The sequence below is a fragment of the Triplophysa rosa genome, linkage group LG22 (genome assembly GCF_024868665.1).
Source record: "Triplophysa rosa linkage group LG22, Trosa_1v2, whole genome shotgun sequence".
Lineage (NCBI taxonomy): Eukaryota > Metazoa > Chordata > Actinopteri > Cypriniformes > Nemacheilidae > Triplophysa > Triplophysa rosa.
The window spans coordinates 3,546,044-3,568,597 of record NC_079911.1 but is presented as its reverse complement, the minus strand read 5'-3'; the positions used below and the strand labels follow the sequence as shown (position 1 = coordinate 3,568,597).

The 22,554-nt window shown below is 41.4% G+C and overlaps 2 protein-coding genes across 5 annotated transcripts in view; both read left to right on the top strand.

Moving 5' to 3' along the window:
- Positions 1-5,975, top strand: part of vldlr (very low density lipoprotein receptor) — a 129,509-nt gene extending 123,534 nt beyond the window's left edge. The window contains exons 16-19 of one of the 4 annotated variants that reach the window (XM_057321867.1): positions 2,964-3,005; positions 3,907-3,987; positions 4,429-4,598; positions 4,829-5,975. In XM_057321867.1, the coding sequence (XP_057177850.1) occupies positions 2,964-3,005; positions 3,907-3,987; positions 4,429-4,598; positions 4,829-4,864 (329 nt within the window). In that variant the 3' untranslated portion in view covers positions 4,865-5,975. Of the gene's footprint in view, positions 1-2,963; positions 3,006-3,903; positions 3,988-4,428; positions 4,599-4,828 lie in introns of all 4 variants that reach the window. The other 3 variants (XM_057321866.1, XM_057321869.1, XM_057321868.1) reach the window with 3 other exon arrangements.
- Positions 5,976-6,093: 118 nt separating this feature from the next.
- kcnv2a (potassium channel, subfamily V, member 2a) lies at positions 6,094-13,371 on the top strand. Its single transcript, XM_057321876.1, is given in 3 exon segments — positions 6,094-6,742; positions 6,745-7,676; positions 10,969-13,371. Coding segments are annotated over 3 exon segments (1,470 nt in total). The 5' UTR covers positions 6,094-6,447; the 3' UTR covers positions 11,212-13,371.
- The last annotated feature ends 9,183 nt before the right edge of the window (positions 13,372-22,554 follow it).

The window sequence follows — 22,554 nt, the reverse complement described above, 5'->3', positions numbered from 1 at the left end:
CGAAATGAGATAGTCTAGTCTTATGCAGGTGTAACAAAAGCTCAATAAAAGGGAAGGAAGGAGGCGGGAACCGGCGAACAATCAGAAACTTTTAATCAAAAAGCTGAACAGTGAGAACAATTTCATAAATGCTTTCGTTATTGATGAGGAGGGTGTTTTAAGATGGGTGTAATAAATAAATTATATCAAGGCGTCTTATATGTCAAAAGATATGTCAGTATCTTATAATTTTTTAGGCTAAAAACTTGTTAAATTTGGCAACAGTTAAAACAACCACTGATAGAGGGGGCTGTGTTTTGTTTATGCTTGAAAGGCTGCTTCACAAAGTGCTTATTTATAAAGACATTCAGGCTTGTTTGGTCTTATGGAGCTGTGCTGAATTTTTATTGGTTGTAGGTCTACTGCTTAGTATGTAGACAGATTACAGCTTTGCATTTGTGTTATTCAGTTGTCTTATGGAGACTGCCAATGGCAATGGTGGGTCCTCGTAGTATATTGACTTTAATAAAGTTTTAAAATGCTTTAGTGCAGCCTAAAGATATCTATTTTGGATCCTACAGACCTATCCAATTTTAGAGCGATCTCTAAACTGCCTTTCCTCTCTAAGATTTAAGAGAAGGTAGTTTTTACTCAATTACATACATTTTTAGGAAAAAAATAGTTTTCAATCAGGTTTTAGGGCGTTGCATAATACAGAATCTTTAAAGATTTACAATGATATTTTATTAACTGTTGATTCTGGAGCGTCTGCTATCCTAGTGTTATTATGAGTTTTCCTGTAGCTCAGTGATTAGAGCATGGTGCTAGCAACACGAAGGTCATGGGTTCGATCCCAGGGCTTACACATGATTAGAAAAGAAATGTATAGTATAAGGCAGTGTAAGTTGCTTTGGATATAAGCGTCTGCCAAATGCATAAATGTAAATGTATTAGGTCTTAGTGTGGCCTTTGATACCATTGATCACAACTGTCTCGACTGGAACACCATGTCGGTGTCTGAGGGGTGGCCCTTCAGTGGTTTAAGTCATACTTAACGAAAAGAAGTTTTGCTGTTAAATTTGGTGAAGGTCTGTCAAGGTCGGCTCCACTTACATGTGGGGTCCCTCAAGGGTCCATTCTTTCTCCCCTTTTGTTTTCGTTGCATATGCTCCCTTTAGTTTCTATTTTAGAAAACACTGTGTTACATTTCATAGCTATGCCGACGACACGCAGATCTATCTGCCATTACAAAATGATGATAAGAATACTTTAACTCTGCTTTTAAACTGCCTAAATGTCGTTAAAAGCTGGATGGCACAAAAAATGTTAAACTTGATGATAAACCAGAGATGTGGCCTTCTTAAATTTAAATCTGGGCTCCCCGGCAGTGCACAATAAAGTGGTTAAGAATTTAGATGTATTGTTTGACAGAGATCTTAAAGGGGTTGTTGTTTGGCTGCTTTTGAAGCTTTAATTGTTTTTGGGTGTTTAGCAATAGATGTTCATGTTTTGAATTTTAAAAACTATATTTCACATATTTCATCTGTATTCTTCACCGCTGTCTCTTTTCTCACAAAACAATCAATGTTTTTCCGGTTTCTATAAAGTCCCTCCTTCCGAAACGCTCTGATTGGTAAAGCTGACCCAGTCTGTTAAATAAACAGTAATAACAGTAGCGTTAGTTCTGCCTTATCATATTGGACCCATGTAACTAAAACTACTCATAGAAGTTTTAAAGCTGCACACACACACAATATTAGTTTATTACACAGAACAGCTTTCACAGCCAATGTTAAAGTCAATGAAGCTGTTATCTGGGCAAACTGGTGACCGTTAGTTATCTTGGAATGTGTGTAGCAAAATTCTTATTACCAGCTGTAAGACTATGATGAGTGCAGCTCAGTCAAATGTTTGGCATGGTAACCAAACATTACTCCAGCTGCTCTTCCTCTTCTCTACGGAAGCCCAACAATGCCTTGCCCCTGTGGGCAGAGGTTATTCAAAAACTTGGAATAGTGACATCATGTACCCGGGAAGTAGAGGGATATAGTTCGATTAAGCCCTTATCTGTAGTCCTTTTTTCTGTAGTCCAATTTTGTTAAAGACTGTATGTCGCTTTGCATTAAACTGTGAGCTTCATAATTTTGCAGATATTATTTATGCTCTAACAGCAAGATTACACACTAACTAAAGTTAAAAAAAATGGAATCCTCAAGAAGGACCTCTTTAAGTTTGATAAGCAAATAAAAACACAGTTAAATCTTGCTTTTTTATCTTAGACTTTTTGCTAAGTGAAGACTTTTCTTTCTTTTACCGACTTGGAGAAACTCATCCATGCCTTCATTTTTTTGAGACTCGATTATTGCAATACTTATATAGGAGTTAGCCAGACAGCTGGGGCACGTTTGCAAGCGGTTCAAAACGCAGCAGCCAGGATGTTGACCTGTAAACACAAATCTTGTCTTCTCTCCAATGTTTGCCGGTTCGGTTCCGTATAGAATACAAACTTTTGATGTTTGTTTTTAAATCCTTAAACTGTTTGACACCATCATAGCTTGATGCTTTAGTGATATGTGACTCATCTACCAGATCTTTGAGGTCTTCTGATCAGTTGCTCTTAACAATTTCAAGGTCTAGATTAAAACGTAAGGGGGTTCGCTCCTTTTCGATTGCCGCTCTGAAATTGTGGAATTTGTTACCTGTGAACATTAGATATTATCTCCAATTTTAAATCAATGTTAAAAACTTATTTATTTACTCAGGCTTTTTTGGGGGGTATTGAGTGCACTTTATGTTTGTTATTGTTACTGTTATTGTACCGTTCTTACATGTTTTCCTGTATCTTTGTACAGCACATTGGGCAACAATGGTTGCATTAAACTGTGCTATAAAACTATAATAAATAAATTTGCATTTGATGTATTGTAAGCGCCACAAGATTTATTTCCATTTTCCCAAAACTAAGATAATCATTTGTTTTAAAGTGTCTCCAGAACCAAACGAGGTCCATGAACCAGGCCATGCTGGTAAGACTATATTTGCCTCCCTCAGTTAACCAGCTAACCTCTTTCAAATCTTAAAGGATTCATAATGCACAGCTAAAACGAATATTATTGTTTGTTTTAGATGTAATGCAATGTGTATACACCATTTAAAGTTTAAAAAACGTTGTATTTTCCACATACCTTGCATGTTTGTATCTCCTCTTTGCCCCGCCTCTCTGAAATGTGCTGATTTTTTACAAAGCTCATCGCTCTGAAAAGCGAGGTGTGCTATGATTGGCCAGTTAACCAGTGCGAAGTGATTGGAGCATTTCAAATGCACTGCAAGCATTTCACGGAAATGTAACGCCTTTTACCATATTCGGAACATCAGGTTCCAAAGCAATTGTATTGACAGACAATACAATGAGATTTACAATTACGCCCACCTTAACTACATGTAGATTTGGGCGGTCTTAGTCAAATCATGTTACGAAGTTACATAGATTCGCCGGGGTGTGGTTACACGAGGCGTTTCAGGCAAGTCTGGTTGAGCATTCACTTTTATATAGAATGCATCTTTTGTTCCCACACTTTCATTTGTGCAATTTTACGTGTCTAATACATGCATGGGCAACTTAACACACCAAAAACACGTACTTCCACCATATGACCCCTTTAAGAATAAAAACTGCCAAGGTACTCTTTACATCTGCATTTAGAATAGAAAGCGCTTACTTTTATATAGCAGGCTTGGCATTAATGGAGGTCGTCCTTTTCTTGCTGTTGCTGTCATCTCATATGCTCATTTGATTGTATTAATGTAATGTTGTTGTATATTACTCCAAAGTTTGTTTACAGCATTTCCTGAATATTATTTTGCCTAGTCAGATCTTATTATGATTAATATGTCTGAAGCTTGGTCTTTTTTTGTTTTGACCAGTAGAAGGAAATATTAGTACTTCTATACATGAAGTCAGTTCATCAGCCAAAGGGTCTGCTGCTGCCTGGGCCATTCTGCCTGTGTGTAAGTACGGCATAAATCATTTTTTTGTTATGATTCAATTCAATTCGGACACTTCTGAATAATTTCGGGACTCCGTTAATGTAAAGTGTTTTTAAATAAACATTCAAAAATCGCTAGCAGTTATATTGTTTACTTGTGTTTTGACTTGAGTTTGGCAGTCCAAAGGTTATATAGATGTGTTTGAGGTCCCTCTAGATCCAAAAACATACTTTAAATTTTTTTCCAAAAATCTTAAATATTAAAACATTTAAAAATATAATTTAAATATATTTTGTAGTTCTTTTTTAGGTTAGGGTTTGCGCACATCATGCCCAAACCCAGTGAAACAATAATTGTCAAACCTTTTCATTGATTCTTTTCTAAATATTAACTACAAACATATTGTTTCACCATGCCACCTTACTTATTACTTACTTACACCTTAATGCTCTTTGTCTACAGTGTTGTTGGCCATGGCTGCTGCGGGTGGTTACTTGATGTGGAGGAACTGGCAGATCAAAAACAAGAAGAGTATGAATTTTGATAATCCAGTGTATCTGAAGACTACAGAAGAAGACCTCAATATAGATATAAGTAGACACTCTGCCTCTGTTGGCCACACGTACCCTGCTGTGAGTTATGCATCTTTATTGTCTGCGATTAATAAAACTTGGATACCATTTACCTCGTTGTTACAAAATATTGTAAATATCCTGTCAACGTAAAATAGAAAGCAAAGGCACTTAATCCATGGCTTTGGAAATGTTGTACTATGCTGTTTTATAAAAGTTTTTGTGCCTGAGTTAATTCTTTAAGATTGGCAGACTACATCTCATCTTCCTGCTTTATTTCTTTACTCCAGATTTCAGTGGTAAGCACAGAAGATGATTTGTCATAACCAGAGCACTACAATGTTCAAGTTTATTTACCACCGCACCAATGGCAACTGATACCAGTTCAGGGGCCTCAAAACCAGATGCCTTCTGATGTGCATTTCCAAGCTTTTCATCAGAAAGAGGATGTGAATTGTGGTACGAGAAAGGACATTTATACTGACTTTTATGTCAGTAGTTCAACTATTTCCTACTTAGGATGTTGATGGCATAGCTGGAGAACTGGAGTCCAGATCTAGATGGTCACTTGTGTGTCTGGAATGTTTAAATGAAATGCATATTTTAGACTGTCATGCCTTCAAAGATATGTTTCCCAAATATAAGTAATTTCTCCTAAGTACAGTCTCCTAAGAGCTTTCTGACCCCCCATAGACAGGTGCAGAAAGGTAGTAAAGACATCAACTACATAGTCCATGTGACTACAATGGTTCAACTTATTTTTATGAAGCGATGAGAATGCGCTGTGTGCTCTCGTGAATGCACATTGGAGACTGACACAAATGAGAGGAAATTGAGTACAAAAAATAAAAACAACTTATTCAGCAAAGTATTCTAGTCGCTTCATAAAACGAAGGTGGAACCACTGTAGACAGATGGACTATTTTGTTGATGTCTTTACTATCTTTCTGTACCTTGAAGGTGGCAGTTGCGTTGCTGTCTATGAAGGGTGAGAAAACTCATGGACTTCATCAAAAATAGCTTAATTTGTGTTCTGAAGATGAACCAAGGTCTTACGGTTGTGGTACAATATGAGGGTAATTAATGACAGAATTTTCATTCTTCAATGAAATATCCCTTCAAGTTCTATATGGTAAAGTGCTGTTAAATCATTTGTAAAACACTGAATATATCCCTCTCAACAACATAATCAATAAGGACTAAGCCCTTTGGTCAAATTTTCCTCTGTAAATATGATTGTATACATTTGGCTGAGGCAATTTTGCTATGTTTGGGCATTGTACCAGGGTAGAAGATTTATTTAAAAAAAGTTTGTTTAAACTATTTTGTATGTATGTTTGCTATTCCTGTTACCTTTTCTAGCAGGGGAACAAAATGCTGTATTGTGAGAACGTAAATATTTGCAAACACATCCAATAAAATTAAGATTTACATGGAGTTACTTTTAGAAAGTCATGCCAGACATGCACATTGAACTCACACTGACTAATATTGGTGTGGTAGCTGATGTTTTGAGCTGTGTTTGGGGGTGTGTCTGTAAAAGATTCATAGTGGAACTGGTATTGGTAACAATAGATAGTATCTCTCAACAAATATTGTACTGGTGTTTAAAAAAACTGCAGGAAATTGTTGTAAATAACACATCATATTCACATCATACATGGTATGACATTGTATTGGAGTTTTGTGAATGCAAGGCAAATGAAAGACATCATGGTGGATAGAGAATGTCTGAAAGAGGATAATGGCTTTTAAACCTTTAAGCACTCAAATCCTGACTGTCAGCAATATTAGTCGGCACTGCTTCCTGCAGTTGCTCAGGAGTCTGACTCAGAGGTATTATAGGCATGTTTTGCCTCTACACCCATAGTAACCAGTACATCTGCCTGGCTGAGTGGACGTTGACACCATGATCAAGCTTAAGGGACGGAGGCAAAGCTTGTTCCCCAACTACAAACTTGGGGTCACAGCCCCTGCTCCCAAGGATCCTGATGATTCTGATTTTCCCATTGACCAACACAACTGGGTGAAACCATGGAATTCAATGCAGGAGCTGAGTGGTGATGTTTATGACATCTATGCGGAGTATGAAGATGATGAAGAGGATAAACTGCTATCCACCTCTAGTCAGCTGTCCTCTCCAACTAAGAATTACATGCTCAACATCAACGTGGGAGGCAAGGTCTACCAGATATCTTATAAATATGATATCATAACAATGAGTTTTTCTTTGACCGTGACCCAGACATCTTCCACAACATCTTTAACTTCTATAGAACTGGAGTTGTCTGGATTAAAGATGAGTTGTGTCCCCGCAATTTCTTGGAAGAGATCAACTATTGGGGCGTTCGCATTAAGAACACGCATCGCTGCTGCCGCATCTCATTTGAGGAACGTCAAGATGAACTCAATGAACAGCTCAAGGTACAAAGGGAGCTGCAAGCAGAGGTGGAAACTGAAGAACATGAGGACCAGTTCCAAGATATGGCTTTTGGTCATATTCGTTTCCTTATTTGGAATATGATGGAGAAGCCCTTCTCATCTATCACAGCCAAGCTCATGGCAGTTGCATCCAGTTTCTTTGTGCTGGTATCACTTGTGGCCATGACTCTCAATACAGTAGAAGAAATGCAGTATACAACTACAACAGGCCAGCTGAGTGGTAAGACCTACTGTGAGTATGTGGAGACTTTCTGCATTGATTTTTTTACTATGGAATATCTGCTTCGACTTATGTCCACCCCTGATCTCAAACACTTTGGAAGAAGCATGCTAAATGCCGTGGACCTGATTGCGATTCTTCCGTTATATCTTCAGATGATCCTAGAGTGTTTCGAGAATGAAGATTATGGGAAACATGGCAGTGATATTGAGACTGTTGGACGTGTGGGTAAATTGGGTCAAGTTCTGCGTATCATGCGCCTCATGCGTATCTTTCGAATCCTGAAACTGGCACGTCACTCTACTGGACTTAGAGCTTTTGGCTTTACGCTCCGACAATGTTACCAGCAAGTGGGATGTCTTTTCCTCTTTATTGCCATGGGAATTTTCACCTTCTCTGCCATGGTGTATACCGTAGAGCATGACGTGCATCAAACAAACTTCACCAGCATTCCACATGCATGGTGGTGGGCAGCTGTAAGTTTATGTTTATCTCTATGGTGAAAGTCTGTTTTATCAGACAGTAAGTAAAGCTTAACTTTCACAAGCTCTTTTTTGCAGAACACTCAGTTTGCATGTTTTTAAAGGATGAAAAAGATATAGTACTACTTGAAACTTTAATCTTGAAATTCTAATTGCAAAAAATAACACTGGTACCAAAGTACAGCAATTTTTAATATCAGATTACAGTACAATGGTATTAAGAGACAGTATTTATTACGCCTTAGTATTTATATGGAAACCCAAGGTTCTTTAAAGAATACCGTGATGGTTATGGAACGGAAATGAAAATGTGCTCTAATGCTGTAATTTGCTCTAATTTGAAAGTACCTTTCCAAAATCCAAGTAGAACTATTCAATTCGGAACTAAAGCATGAGCACACAAAACATCATTGCATTATCCCTAGATAACTGTTTATATACAATAAGTTAATGTGGTGTACCTTATGCACATGCGCACCGAGTGCCAACAAAACCTATGACTTCGTTTCGCTTACCGCATCCGGTTCATGACCGGCATCTTTAAGCGCTGGGACCGCTCCATCTGTCAGTTTCAAACAATCTCCAAAGCCAGCATCATATCCACCGTTTATATAACATTCCTTGTCGAAATGCAGTGAACAAACAAACACAGCTGAAATTCACGAACTTAAGAGCACATTGATGGGCATGCTCTTTCTTCCACTCCCCATGGTTGACGTGTGGGCATGCTCTTTCATCTTGCTCTCACGGGTTGATGTGTGGGCGTGCTCTTTCATCTCGCGGGTTGACGCGTGGCCATGCTCTTTCATCTCATCTCATCAAAACGGAATTTCATGTACAATTTTTTTTCTTCCAAAACCTATACAAACGCTGGGGGAGTGTATCAAGCACAGAAATATTACGTTATATGTTAACAAGTTGACCATGTCAAGCCTAAGAAGCCAGCATGTTTAACATTGTAAAGTCAGAATGCATGAAACACTGGCACCCCTCCTTTAATAATGCCCATTACAAGAATGCAATTCTAATGCAATACGAGAAATTGGAACATTGAGGCGTGACCAATGGATCAGGAAAATGCTCATTGGGCTAGCAGTCAGACAAAAGCAGGCCAAAAAGAAAAAGATAGTTAACTGCAAAAGAATTAAGGTGAAGAATAGGGTGTGAAACCATGCAGAAACCTTTTGTCTCCCGTGCAAACTTATTTTCAGAACTGCAACCCGGAAGTACAAGGTTTTCAGAGACTTTGCTAAGGTAAAGAATCTTAAAATATGATCCCCACTTAATAACAAGCACATCCTAAAGTGTTGTGAAATCCATGAAGATTGGTTTCATTAACAAATAGGTTGAGGGTGACTTTTTTATGTTTGTGTGTGGAGGGGTTTGGGATTCTTTAGCAAAGTCTCTGAGAACCTTGTACTTCTGGAGACTCCAGGTTGGTTGCAGTTCCCTAAAAATGGTAGACCCTGGAGACTAAAGTGTTCCTCGTGGTTTCACACCTTATTCTTCATCCTAACTCTTCATTATTTTGCAGTGTCCATTCTTCTTGGCCTACTTTTGTCTGGCTGCTAACCCAGTGCCCACTGGTCACACCCCAATGTTACAATCTTGCATTAGTATTGCATTCTTAAAATGGGTATTTCATATTTTTTACTTTTCAGTGTATATTAAATGTCTTTATTGACTCATGTAAAATAAATACTGCCTAATATGCCTGTACACCTAATTATAAAGCATTTTCCACTTCAAGCCTTAGTTAACCATTATACACTCACCTAAAGGATTATTAGGAACACCTGTTCAATTTCTCATTAATGCAATTATCTAATCAACCAATCACATGGCAGTTGCTTCAATGCATTTAGGGGTGTGGTCCTGGTCAAGACAATCTCCTGAACTCCAAACTGAATGTCAGAATGGGAAAGAAAGGTGATTTAAGCAATTTTGAGCGTGGCATGGTTGTTGGTGCCAGACGGGCCGGTCTGAGTATTTCACAATCTGCTCAGTTACTGGGATTTTCACGCACAACCATTTCTAGGGTTTACAAAGAATGGTGTGAAAAGGGAAAAACATCCAGTATGCGGCAGTCCTGTGGGCGAAAATGCCTTGTTGATGCTAGAGGTCAGAGGAGAATGGGCCGACTGATTCAAGCTGATAGAAGAGCAACTTTGACTGAAATAACCACTCGTTACAACCGAGGTATGCAGCAAAGCATTTGTGAAGCCACAACACGCACAACCTTGAGGCAGATGGGCTACAACAGCAGAAGACCCCACCGGGTACCACTCATCTCCACTACAAATAGGAAAAAGAGGCTACAATTTGCACGAGCTCACCAAAATTGGACAGTTGAAGACTGGAAAAATGTTGCCTGGTCTGATGAGTCTCGATTTCTGTTGAGACATTCAAATGGTAGAGTCAGAATTTGGCGTAAACAGAATGAGAACATGGATCCATCATGCCTTGTTACCACTGTGCAGGCTGGTGGTGGTGGTGTAATGGTGTGGGGGATGTTTTCTTGGCACACTTTAGGCCCCTTAGTGCCAATTGGGCATCGTTTAAATGCCACGGCCTACCTGAGCATTGTTTCTGACCATGTCCATCCCTTTATGACCACCATGTACCCATCCTCTAATGGCTACTTCCAGCAGGATAATGCACCATGTCACAAAGCTCGAATCATTTCAAATTGGTTTCTTGAACATGACAATGAGTTCACTGTACTAGAATGGCCCCCACAGTCACCAGATCTCAACCCGATAGAACATCTTTGGGATGTGGTGGAACGGGAGCTTCGTGCCCTGGATGTGCATCCCACAAATCTCCATCAACTGCAAGATGCTATCCTATCAATATGGGCCAACATTTCTAAAGAATGCTTTCAGCACCTTGTTGAATCAATGCCACGTAGAATTAAGGCAGTTCTGAAGGCGAAAGGGGGTCAAACACCGTATTAGTATGGTGTTCCTAATAATCCTTTAGGTGAGTGTATATCACTTAAAAATGATTATATACACAATTAATAGTAGTTATTAAGATTGTTGTGGTTAGGTATTGGTAAAATGTTCCTGGAAATAGGGTTAGTAGAAGTACATGCAGTACATACATAATGAAAAGAAAACTGTATGGAAAATAAAATAAACCAGGAAAATGATTAAACACGTACTGTATAACAAAAACAGTAAAAAACAGTGTTAAGTCTTTCTTTGTTCTGACCAAAAAATGTTGCTGATTCATGACTTATTTGTACAACTACTAAAATATTACTCATGCATTTATTCCACAGGTGAGCATTTCCACTGTGGGCTATGGCGACATGTTTCCAGAAACTCACCTGGGCAGGATTTTTGCATTTGCTTGCATCTCATTTGGCATTATTCTCAATGGAATGCCAATATCCATCCTATTCAATAAATTCTCAGACTACTATGCAAAGTTAAAAGCCTATGAATACACCTCCTCCATAAAGAATAGAGGAAAAGTAAGGTTTGTAAAAAGAGCTGCTAAGACATTTGCAGAACACTTCTAGAATGTGCTGTTAACCATCTGCCAACATTCACAACACATTCATTTTTTTGTGTGTATGATGTATAGTGTTTTGAGAGCAAACTGTAAAAAGGTACTTTGAATTAAAGCAATCTGTAGAGCATTTCTGAGTTTACCTGACCTCAAGAGGTTGAAGCTTTAACAACTTATTTGTGAAACTTCATTAAGACTGGCATTGTAAGTTCCTCAATAAGTACTTCTAAAAAGCCATTATAGCCCAGTTTCACAGACAAGACTTAGCTCAAGCCAGGACTAATGCCTTAGTTAAATTAGGATATTTAAGTAAATTTTATTCAAACGCGTTAGAAAAAAATGTTACTGGTGTGCATCTTGAGACAAAAGATGGCACTGACATATCTTAAAATAGTTTCAGGGCAAGTTATTTTCTGTTCAGGCAGCTCAAACATTTACATGCATTTTAGTCTTGAACTAGCCTTAAGCCTTGTCTGTGAAACTGGGCAATTAAGTTAGTAGAAGGGTTTGGATAAACTAGATGACTACGTATCTTGCATCAAAAGTCCTGTACAGTATGTCCCTCGAGTGTCTTATTTGCTACATTTACACTTATTTAGCAGATGCTTTTATCCAAAGCGACTTACAGAAGGCAATAATCATGAGAAGTGATGGTAATACAAAGTTTCAATCACAACGTTCAGATAGTAATGTTATCTGCTCTGACAAATATGTATGAAAGCAGTTCATAAATACACTTTAAAAATGAATGTGTTAATTTTAACACATTGTGTTAAACACCAGTTTCATTGCTTGTTCAACTGTTCAAAATAACCATCGGTTTAAGGTACTTTATCCTTACGTCAGCTTTTCTTGATTAAAGGAACAATACAGGGTTTTTAGGAGGATCTATTGACAAAAATGCAATATAATATACAAAACTATTTCTTCAGAGGTGTATAAAGACCTTTTGTAACGAACCGTTATGTTTGTAATACCTTAGAATAAGTTGTTTATATCTACATACAGAGCAGGCCTACATACATTGAATTCGCTGCCATGTTTTGTACAGCAGCGCTAAACGGACAAACAACTCTACAATGCGGGTTTCCTCTTCCTCTCCCCTGCAGTATAGTGGTGAAACAGATCGCGGATGATGGAAAGTCTTTATAATATTAATGCAGGTCCTAGCTCCTGCCTGACTTTTATCCTTCTTTTTATACTTAGAATCCACAGATCTTTTATTTCATGTAATAAATTAGACATCGCTCTTTCTAATGCCCGCTTGATCTCTTCCCTGCGTCAACATGAGAAGACACGTTGTCGCAGCCGACAACATCTTTTTGCACTGTGGTGGCCACCATCGTGTTTGGACAGAGATTCGTTGCAAATCTATAATACAACACTAGTGGCCGCTGTAAATCAAAAACCTTTGAAGCAACACTTTGTAGTTTTTCGACCTTAAAATAATGTCTCTAAAATTATTTCAGTGGTAGAACAACTCTTAAACAGACAAATTCTACTGCCGCTGCTACCCAAGCAGCCTCATAGCGGCTTCAGCCACACTATGTAAATTCTGTGTTCGGGTCAGTAGCCCAGCCCATCGCCTGCCTGCAGAAAAGTGCGATATGGTTTACAAACAACGTTTCCGCATTTGCCGGTTCCATCAGCTTAGTAAAATTCATATGTATTGTGCTGCCCACGGGGAAGCTTATACAGTGATATTATTTACAATACTGATCACAGAAAATTGCACTTGTCAACCACATAGGGGAACCCGTGAGCAAAAGTGTAGGTTTTAAAACAGGTAATATGATTTATCAGGGTTTTTTTCTGCATGAATGCAGAGTCAGGAATATTGCAAAATGATGTAATGAACAGTGTTGGGTAAGTTACTCTGAAAAAGTAATTAATTAATAGTTACTAATTACACATTCGATAATGTAATTAGATTACTGTACAAGTTACTCTCTTCAAAAAGTATTTAATTACTTATTACTAATTACTTTCTATATCCTACATCAACCTTGATTAGTTTAGTGATTCATGGATAGACATGAAACGGCTCTTTTAATTCATTCAAATAAATCATTTAAAACTACATAAAGTATTATTATTAATTACAAATGTGAGAATTATACATTAAAGCATGGATTTTAAAGTTAGACTTTGAATTTTGATGTAAATTCCTCTTCTGCACACACACATATTACACAAAGTATTTAGTTTAATTACATCAGAAGTAACTAATTAAATTACAGAAAAAATAAGAGTAATCCCTTACTTTACCTTTTCAAGGGAAAAGTAATTAAATTACAGTAACTAATTACTTAGTAACTAGTTACACCCAACACTGGTAATGAAGTTTATGTTTATGTTTGTAGGATGACATTAAAACTATCCTAAAAGCTATTCTCTCTCAAATAAATTGAAGACAATTAAAAGAAGCACTTTTTTAAATTGTGACTTCAAATTATACAAAAACCTAAAAATCTTGGCCATGCACCAAGAGTGCAGACAAGTACAGTAGAGTGGAATGTAACTACATCAAAAAAGTATTCTAATACAAGCACTGATAATCCTGATTTAATCCTAATTAATCCTTGAAGAACAAAGCGTGACAGAAGGAACCAGAGGAGGGCAAGTAAATATTTTTTCAAACGTGTCCTTGGTTCCCTTTCTGTCAGTCTCTCGACGTTGTGTCGTCGAGAGACTTCCGACTACTTAGAAAAGGCCAATGAAAATTGGCGAATGAAATTTGCATGCCGGACTCCGCCCCCGGAAATCCGGGTATAAAAGGGAGACGGCGTGCTTCATTCATTCACCTTTTGTTCTTCGGAGCCTTCGCTTATGAAGATCAACTCTCGCTACTACTTCGCAACTCCAGATTGCCGGTTCTACAACGTGGTGCAGCCGGACGGTCCCTTTCTGCGGCGACTTCCCCTGGGCGTCTCGGCGGTTCCAGAGGTGTTCGAGCTAGCAGACGGTGCCACACTCCAATTTCTCCAGCGTGGCATGTCCCGCTGTTCTCGTGGGTACAACACACTCATCAAGGAGGGGGACGGACACGAGGTCTGCTTCCAGTACACAGGGGCAGCCCTTGTGGATACGTCCTGCTCGCACTGCGGGCGGTTGATGGTTCAGACGTTGCGTCACAGGTGGTTGTGTTCCCACGGGGCTCAGCCACCACCTCGTCTGCTTCCCGTTCCGTGACGGCAGGACTACGGCCCTGCCGCCCGCTACGGCGAGCAGCGAGGGTGATATGAGGATTACTGTGAGCGCTAATCCGTCAGCCACTGGCTCGCAGACAGTTCGCACCTCGCATTGCTCGTCTGACCGTTCCCCATGAAATGGTCCCACCATCTTGTTCCTCAATCACGTATCGGACACGGTACGTGATGATGAGATGTCTGTTGCAGCATCGGAGGGTGACTTACTGGCATCAGACTCCGACGATTTCTTGAAGGTCCTTCCCTCGGGGGGTCGAGATCAGGAAGAAGCGGATGTCGAAATGTCAGCCATGCTTTCCCGGGCCGCCGGCGTTGGGTTGCAGTGCCCATAACTAAGAAATGTAGTTATGGTCACGCACTCTCACTGGAGTTTCCCATTATGGGCATTTCGGTAAAAGTCTTCCTTATAAAAGAAAAAAAATCCTACGCAATATATACATCCCAATGCTCACGGCTGGATACATGGTACCTCGGGTTTGAGAGCGGCTCCATGCCGTACTCGCCCCAGTGCCGTGTTTCCCCGGAAGTGCATGAGGAACTTAGTACGACCTGGAATGCCCCCTTAGGCGCGTGCACGTCAACTAGTTCCATCACCCTTTCTTCCCTCGATGGTGGGGCAGCTAGAGGATACGTCGAGTCCCCCTGGGGCTCGACCTAGACTCCCGTCCAAAGCACGTAGGCTTTCGACATCCAGGATGTCGGGAGCTTACTCTGCTGCGGGCCAAACTGTCCCCTCTCTCCACGCTATGGCCATCCTGCAGGCCAAGGCGTTCAGAGAGCTCCACGAGGGTAAGACCGACCCAGCGCTTATGCAGGAACTCCTGGGTCGGGCGATGTCCACACATGTAGTCCAGGAGAGACACCTCTGGCCAAACCTTGCACAGATGGGTTGCGAGAAAGTCAGCTTTCTCGACGCACCCATCTCGCAAGGGGGGGCTATTTGGTGATACTGCCGAGCCACAGTTCTCGACAGTAAAAGGAGCAGACAGAGGATATCAAGCATATCCTCCCCCGCCGCGACTCTGCCGCCCCCTGGCCGTTGAGATCCCGTGCACCCTCTGCTTCCCAGCAGCCCTGGTCCTCTTCGACACTCCGGTTCCGGTGCCCCCACTCGGCAGCCCCCCGGGAGACGTTGAAGAGGAGACCACCACCCCATCAGCAGCCGCGGCGGAAGCCGTAGCGGCCCTCATGGGAAGACCCGAGGGAGATCGAGAACACCTTTTGGGCCCGACCCCAGCCATTCCATTGCTGGTTGGTCGATCCGGGACGGTTCCTGCCCCGTCCCAACTATCCACTTCAAAAGGTTTTTCTCTCTCTCTCTGGGTGTTTATCACAGCCGCTCTCACCCTCTACATGACGGTGTTCGGCAACTCGACGTTGCGTCTTGGCGAGGCGCAACATCGAATGTACATTGCAGCCCTCAGCACTCTCAAATCGACGGTGCGTAAAGCTGCATCGCCAGGCAGGCGAACCAGCAGGGCCAGTCTTCTTCCCGGGGGCCCGCCCCCGGCGAGAGACCCGCACTGCCAGCCATCGAACCACCCCCGGGGGGTCGATGAAGCAGATCGTGTACCCTTAGTCCCCCTGTCGCGGTCCCTGGGAGCTTGGCTCAAGCTTCCCACACCGTCACGGTGGCTGAGGAGAACGATCCGTCTCGGCTACGCGATCCAGTTTGCCAGAAACCCGCCCAAATTCCGGGGCATCCTCGCCACCTCGGTCAGAGGCCGGGATGCTCCCATACTACGGGGCGAGGTCGCCACCTTTCTGGCGAAGGGTGCGATCGAGTCCGTCCCCCTAGCCGAGATGTCCAAGGGGTTTTACAGCCCCTACTTCATCGTCCCCAAAAAAGGTGGGGGGATGCGCCCCATCCTAGATCTGCGTACCCTGAACAGACACCTGCACAAGCTGCCGTTCAGGATGCTCACGCAGAAGCGCGTGAGGATTGTCAGGATTGGTTCATGGCAATCGACCTAAAGGATGCTTACTTTCATGTCTCGATTCTCCCTCGTCATCGCCCGTTCCTACGGTTCGCTTTCGAGGGTCAAGCATATCAGTACAGAGTCCTCCCCTTCGGTCTGTCTCTGTCTCCACGAGTCTTTACGAAGATCGTGGAAGCCGCCCTCTCTCCCCTCAGGGAGAAGGGTGTGCAGGTACTCAACTATCTTGACGACTGGCTTATCTTGGCACACTCGCGAGATCTGTTGTGTGCACACAGGGACCTGGTGCTCCGGCACCTAGATCGATTGGGGCTACAGGTCAACCGAGAGAAGAGAAAGCTCTCCCCTGTGCAGAGCATCCTCTATCTTGGTATGGAACTCAACTCTGTCACCATGACAGCGCGACTGTCCACAGCACGTGCCCAGTCGGTGTTGAACTGCCTGGATCATTTCAAGCAGTCAGCGGTTCCCCTGAAACTATTTCAGAGGCTCCTGGGACACATGGCATCCTCGGCGGCGGTGATACCCCTCGGGTTGATGCACATGAGACCGCTCCAACACTGGCTTCAGAGTCGAGTTCCCTGGAGAGCGTGGCACACCGGCAGCAGGCGTATGGTGATTACGCCTCTCTGCCAACGCACCCTAACCCCTTGGTCTTCCATGACCTTCCTTCTGGCAGGGGTTCCCCTAGGGCAGGTTACGAGGCATGTCGTGGTGATGACGGACGCCTCCCTGCAGGGTTGGGGTGCAGTGTGCAACGGGCACGCAGTGTCGGGGCTTTGGACGGGCCCCCGCCTGCGCTGGCATATCAATTGCCTAGAGTTGTGGACCATGCTACTCGCACTGAAGAGGCTGCAACCTCTCGAGCAGGGCAAGCACACTTCGTTGAGATTGTGACAGGGCACAGTGTTATGGCGTTTTCCATTGGAACCCCATCTGTCGGTTCGACACAACGTCGAGAGACCGACAGAAACGGAACGTCTCGGTTACGTTTGTAACCTCGGTTCCCTGATGGAGGGAACGAGACGTTGTGTCCTCCTTGCCACAACACGTGCTGTCCTCTGCAGCAGTCGTGAGAGGTCTCAGGCTCCTCAGAACAAAGGTGAATGAATGAAGCACGCCGTCTCCCTTTTATACCTGGATTTCCGGGGGCGGAGTCCGGCATGCAAATCTCATTCACCAATTTTCATTGGCCTTTTCTTAGTAGTCGGAAGCGATTGGTTCTCAGGGACGAACCCCCCATCTGTCGGTTCGACACAACATCTCGTTCCCTCCATCAGGGAACCGAGGTTACAAACGTAACCGAGATGAATTCCCTATATACAGGTGCTGGTCATATAATTAGAATATCATCAAAAAGTTGATTTATTTCACTAATTCCATTGAAAAAGTGAAACGTGTATATTATATTCATTCATTACACACAGACTGATATATTTCAAATGCTTATTTCTTTTAATTTGATGATTATAACTGACAACTAATGAAAATCCCAAATTCAGTATCTCAGTAAATTAGAATATTACTTAAGACCAATATTTAGATGCCAGACCCAACAATGCAGAAGAGCTGAAGGCCACTATCAGAGCAACCTGGCCTCTCATAACACCTGAGCAGTGCCACAGACTGATCGACTCCATGCCACGCCGCATTGCTGCAGTAATTCAGGCAAAAGGAGCCCCAACTAAGTATTGAGTGCTGTACATGCTCATACATTTGGCCAAGATTTCTAAAAATCCTTTCTTTGTATTGGTCTTAAGTAATATTCTAATTTACTGAGATACTGAATTTGGGATTTTCATTAGTTGTCAGTTATAATCATTGTGGCAAGGGGGGCGTGGTTCAGCACGGTTTGCACGGAGAGAGAGAGAGACGGGAGAAGAACGGCGAGTAAGCAGATCAAGCGCATATTAAAAACACCTGCTTCTCATTGTAGTAATTGGCGAGGAGACGGTTAAAAGCCAGACAGCGGGAGATGAGAGGAGGAGAGAGACCGGCTGGGAACCGAGAGAGAGAGAAAGCCGCCGAGACGTTGCGTCGAGGACTGGAATATTGTGAATGTTACTGAGCAAGTGTTGAGTGTTTTGTTGAGGTGCAGGAGCACCATTAGAGTTTTGTTGTTTAATAAAAAGAGTTTACCTCGGTTTCCCAGCCACGCCGACCCGACTCCTTTCTTCCAGAATTACCGAACCTTGTTACAATCATCAAATTAAAAGAAATAAACATTTGAAATATATCAGTCTGTGTGTAATGAATGAATATAATATACAAGTTTCACTTTTTGAATGGAATTAGTGAAATAAATCAACTTTTTGATGATATTCTAATTATATGACCAGCACCTGTATAGACAACTTCTAATGATATAAACAGGAACTTCTTCCGGACCAGTGTTGAACCAGCATTGTTTTAGTTCTTTAACACATTACAAACGTTACATTACAACCAACAGAATATGCACAACCAAATCAAAATGCTAAATGAATCTTTAAGATTTAAATATATATGTAAGATAATAATATTAATAAATAAATAAAACCTTCACTAATAGGTAGTACATTTTTACTATATAGATTTATCAAACAAAAATCGAATAAATTATGTTTGTAGAAATCTAGTCAGTTATCATCTTAAGATGCCTAATTAAGGCACATGGTCTGCGCATCCGTGTGCTTCCGATTCCTGGCTCCATCGCTGCTGGCGGTTTGTTTGTATTCCTGCACTTGCACTTCGTTTTAATCAGAGGTGGGTAGAGTAGCCAAAATCTTTACTCAAGTAAAAGTACAATTAACTAGAGAAATTGTTACTCAAGTAAAAGTAAAAGTCACTATTTTAAAATTTATTTGAGTAAAAGTAAAAAAGTATGCAATGAAAAAACTACTCAAGTAGCTAGTTACTTAGTTACTTTGTATCTGATTATATAGGCCTACTACATAAAATTAATATTAACGCCAATATTTTAATATTACATTTTAATCAATATTTTTAATTATCATAAGCAGATATCTTTGCAATATACTAGAGAGACTAAAGAATAGACAAACACAGAAGAGACAAGCATTTCTGTAAATTTCATCTAGTCCTGATGTCAATGTAGTTTACACAACTTATTTAGAATAATAGACCATGTCAAACTAAAGCATGAACTAAACTCAGAGCATTTCCTAAGATGATCTAGAACATCTGCAGTGCTCTCTTAAATGAAATACACATTTTTGAACAAAGCTCATGTTTTCTCGTGTTGTGTCACGTGTGTGTTGTGAAACGCTCTTACTTGTAAACAAACAGTAAACAGTGAACCACACGCCCATCAACAAGTTTTCTTCCTTCTGTTCTTCAAATGTATATTTCTGCAAGCCCACGTCTCTGTGTCTGACAGGTAACGCGCATGTTGCTGTGTCTGACGAACAGGTCGCGCGGGTGCGCGCATATGGCGGGCATTTATCATTGCTGGCAAACAATATGACACATTTGCAGTTTTGATTGTATAGAATACACTCACCTAAAGGATTATTAGGAACACCATACTAATACGGTGTTTGACCCCCTTTCGCCTTCAGAACTGCCTTAATTCTACGTGGCATTGATTCAACAAGGTGCTGAAAGCATTCTTTAGAAATGTTGGCCCATATTGATAGGATAGCATCTTGCAGTTGATGGAGATTTGTGGGATGCACATCCAGGGCACGAAGCTCCCGTTCCACCACATCCCAAAGATGTTCTATCGGGTTGAGATCTGGTGACTGTGGGGGCCATTCTAGTACAGTGAACTCATTGTCATGTTCAAGAAACCAATTTGAAATGATTCGAGCTTTGTGACATGGTGCATTATCCTGCTGGAAGTAGCCATTAGAGGATGGGTACATGGTGGTCATAAAGGGATGGACATGGTCAGAAACAATGCTCAGGTAGGCCGTGGCATTTAAACGATGCCCAATTGGCACTAAGGGGCCTAAAGTGTGCCAAGAAAACATCCCCCACACCATTACACCACCACCACCAGCCTGCACAGTGGTAACAAGGCATGATGGATCCATGTTCTCATTCTGTTTACGCCAAATTCTGACTCTACCATTTGAATGTCTCAACAGAAATCGAGACTCATCAGACCAGGCAACATTTTTCCAGTCTTCAACTGTCCAATTTTGGTGAGCTCGTGCAAATTGTAGCCTCTTTTTCCTATTTGTAGTGGAGATGAGTGGTACCCGGTGGGGTCTTCTGCTGTTGTAGCCCATCTGCCTCAAGGTTGTGCGTGTTGTGGCTTCACAAATGCTTTGCTGCATACCTCGGTTGTAACGAGTGGTTATTTCAGTCAAAGTTGCTCTTCTATCAGCTTGAATCAGTCGGCCCATTCTCCTCTGACCTCTAGCATCAACAAGGCATTTTCGCCCACAGGACTGCCGCATACTGGATGTTTTTCCCTTTTCACACCATTCTTTGTAAACCCTAGAAATGGTTGTGCGTGAAAATCCCAGTAACTGAGCAGATTGTGAAATACTCAGACCGGCCCGTCTGGCACCAACAACCATGCCACGCTCAAAATTGCTTAAATCACCTTTCTTTCCCATTCTGACATTCAGTTTGGAGTTCAGGAGATTGTCTTGACCAGGACCACACCCCTAAATGCATTGAAGCAACTGCCATGTGATTGGTTGATTAGATAATTGCATTAATGAGAAATTGAACAGGTGTTCCTAATAATCCTTTAGGTGAGTGTAGATTCATATCCACTTCATCCAACGCTCTTTGTGTTCTGCGTGTTCTTAAGTTTTGCGCTACGAGGAGTGAGTAATCCTGCTTCAGATCGTGCTGCGAACTGAACAAATCATTTGAACTGATTCATTAGCCTATTCAAATGGTTTTGCCCATTGTTCAATTAATGCTTTCAAAAGAATCGACTCAAAAGAATCGATCACTCGGGAATGCCCGTAAAAAGAGACGACAACCTTGAAATAAACAACGCGTTTTAAAAAGCATAGTTTAAAATGAAGGAACGTCACGCAATGTAAGTTATGTAACGAAGTAAAAGTACAGATTTTCTATTAGAAATTTACTCAAGTAAGAGTAAAAGTACACACTTTTAATTTTACTTAAAAAGTACATAGTTTCCAAAATGTTACTCAAGTAAATGTAACGAAGTAAATGTAGCGCGTTACTACCCACCTCTGGTTTTAATATTAGAGTTTTTTATTATCGTTACTTATCACTGTCGTTGCTAACTTATCCTGATAGCTCAATAACCCTGTTCTTGTTATTTACTTGAAGATTCTAAACCAAAAGTGATAGTTAACTTAACACCGTTAGCAAAGCAATAGCGTGTTACCTTGCTTTCTGTTTACACTGTGGAATATCATCTTGCCTCTGGTTTGTTTTGTGTGCTAACTGTTTCTCTTTTTAAGCGAGTATACTACGATTCATTGAGCAACCTTGGTAAGTTGGAATTGTTCTGCACACCCGGTGAGTTATGGCTTCTAGTCCTATTATTGTTACTTGCACCTCATGTCATATGTTTAGCTTAGCCTTCTCTGTCAGCTGCGAGGGTATAGGGATAGTAAGAGTGTAAGGACCATAGAAAACACTTTGGATGCGAGCAACTTCAGCGCACACAGCTCGGTTCCGGTTGAAAATCCCCTGCAGCTGGGAAATTTTGTGACTGTGAGACGGTGTAGTCGCAGGAAAAAACATCACTCAACCGTTCCAATTACAGTCTCGAACAGGTTTGCCCCGATCAGTAACGCACCGACTGAGAAACCTACTGAAAGTGCCCTAGTTATCTGTGATTCTATTGTTCGGAATGTTAACATAGAGGCACCAGCCACCATAGTCAAATGTTTACCGGGAGCCAGAGCGCCTTACATCAAGTCAAATTTAAATGTGCTGGCTAAGGCTAATCGTAAATTTAGTAAGATTGTTATTCACTCAACTCAACTTTATTTATATAGCGCTTTTTACAACTTTCATTGTTACAAAGCAGCTGTACATGAGACATATTGACTATAAGCAAAACAATTAAAGTTGTACCTGTAAAAACAAGAAAAAGGTGAAAACACAGAAGACAGACATACCCACATACAAAACACTCCACAAACGAAATATGCACACGTACTAACACACATAGACATAGACACACACACCGACGCGCAGACACATGGATGCGCACGCACGCACGCACACACACACGCACGCACACACACACACACACACACA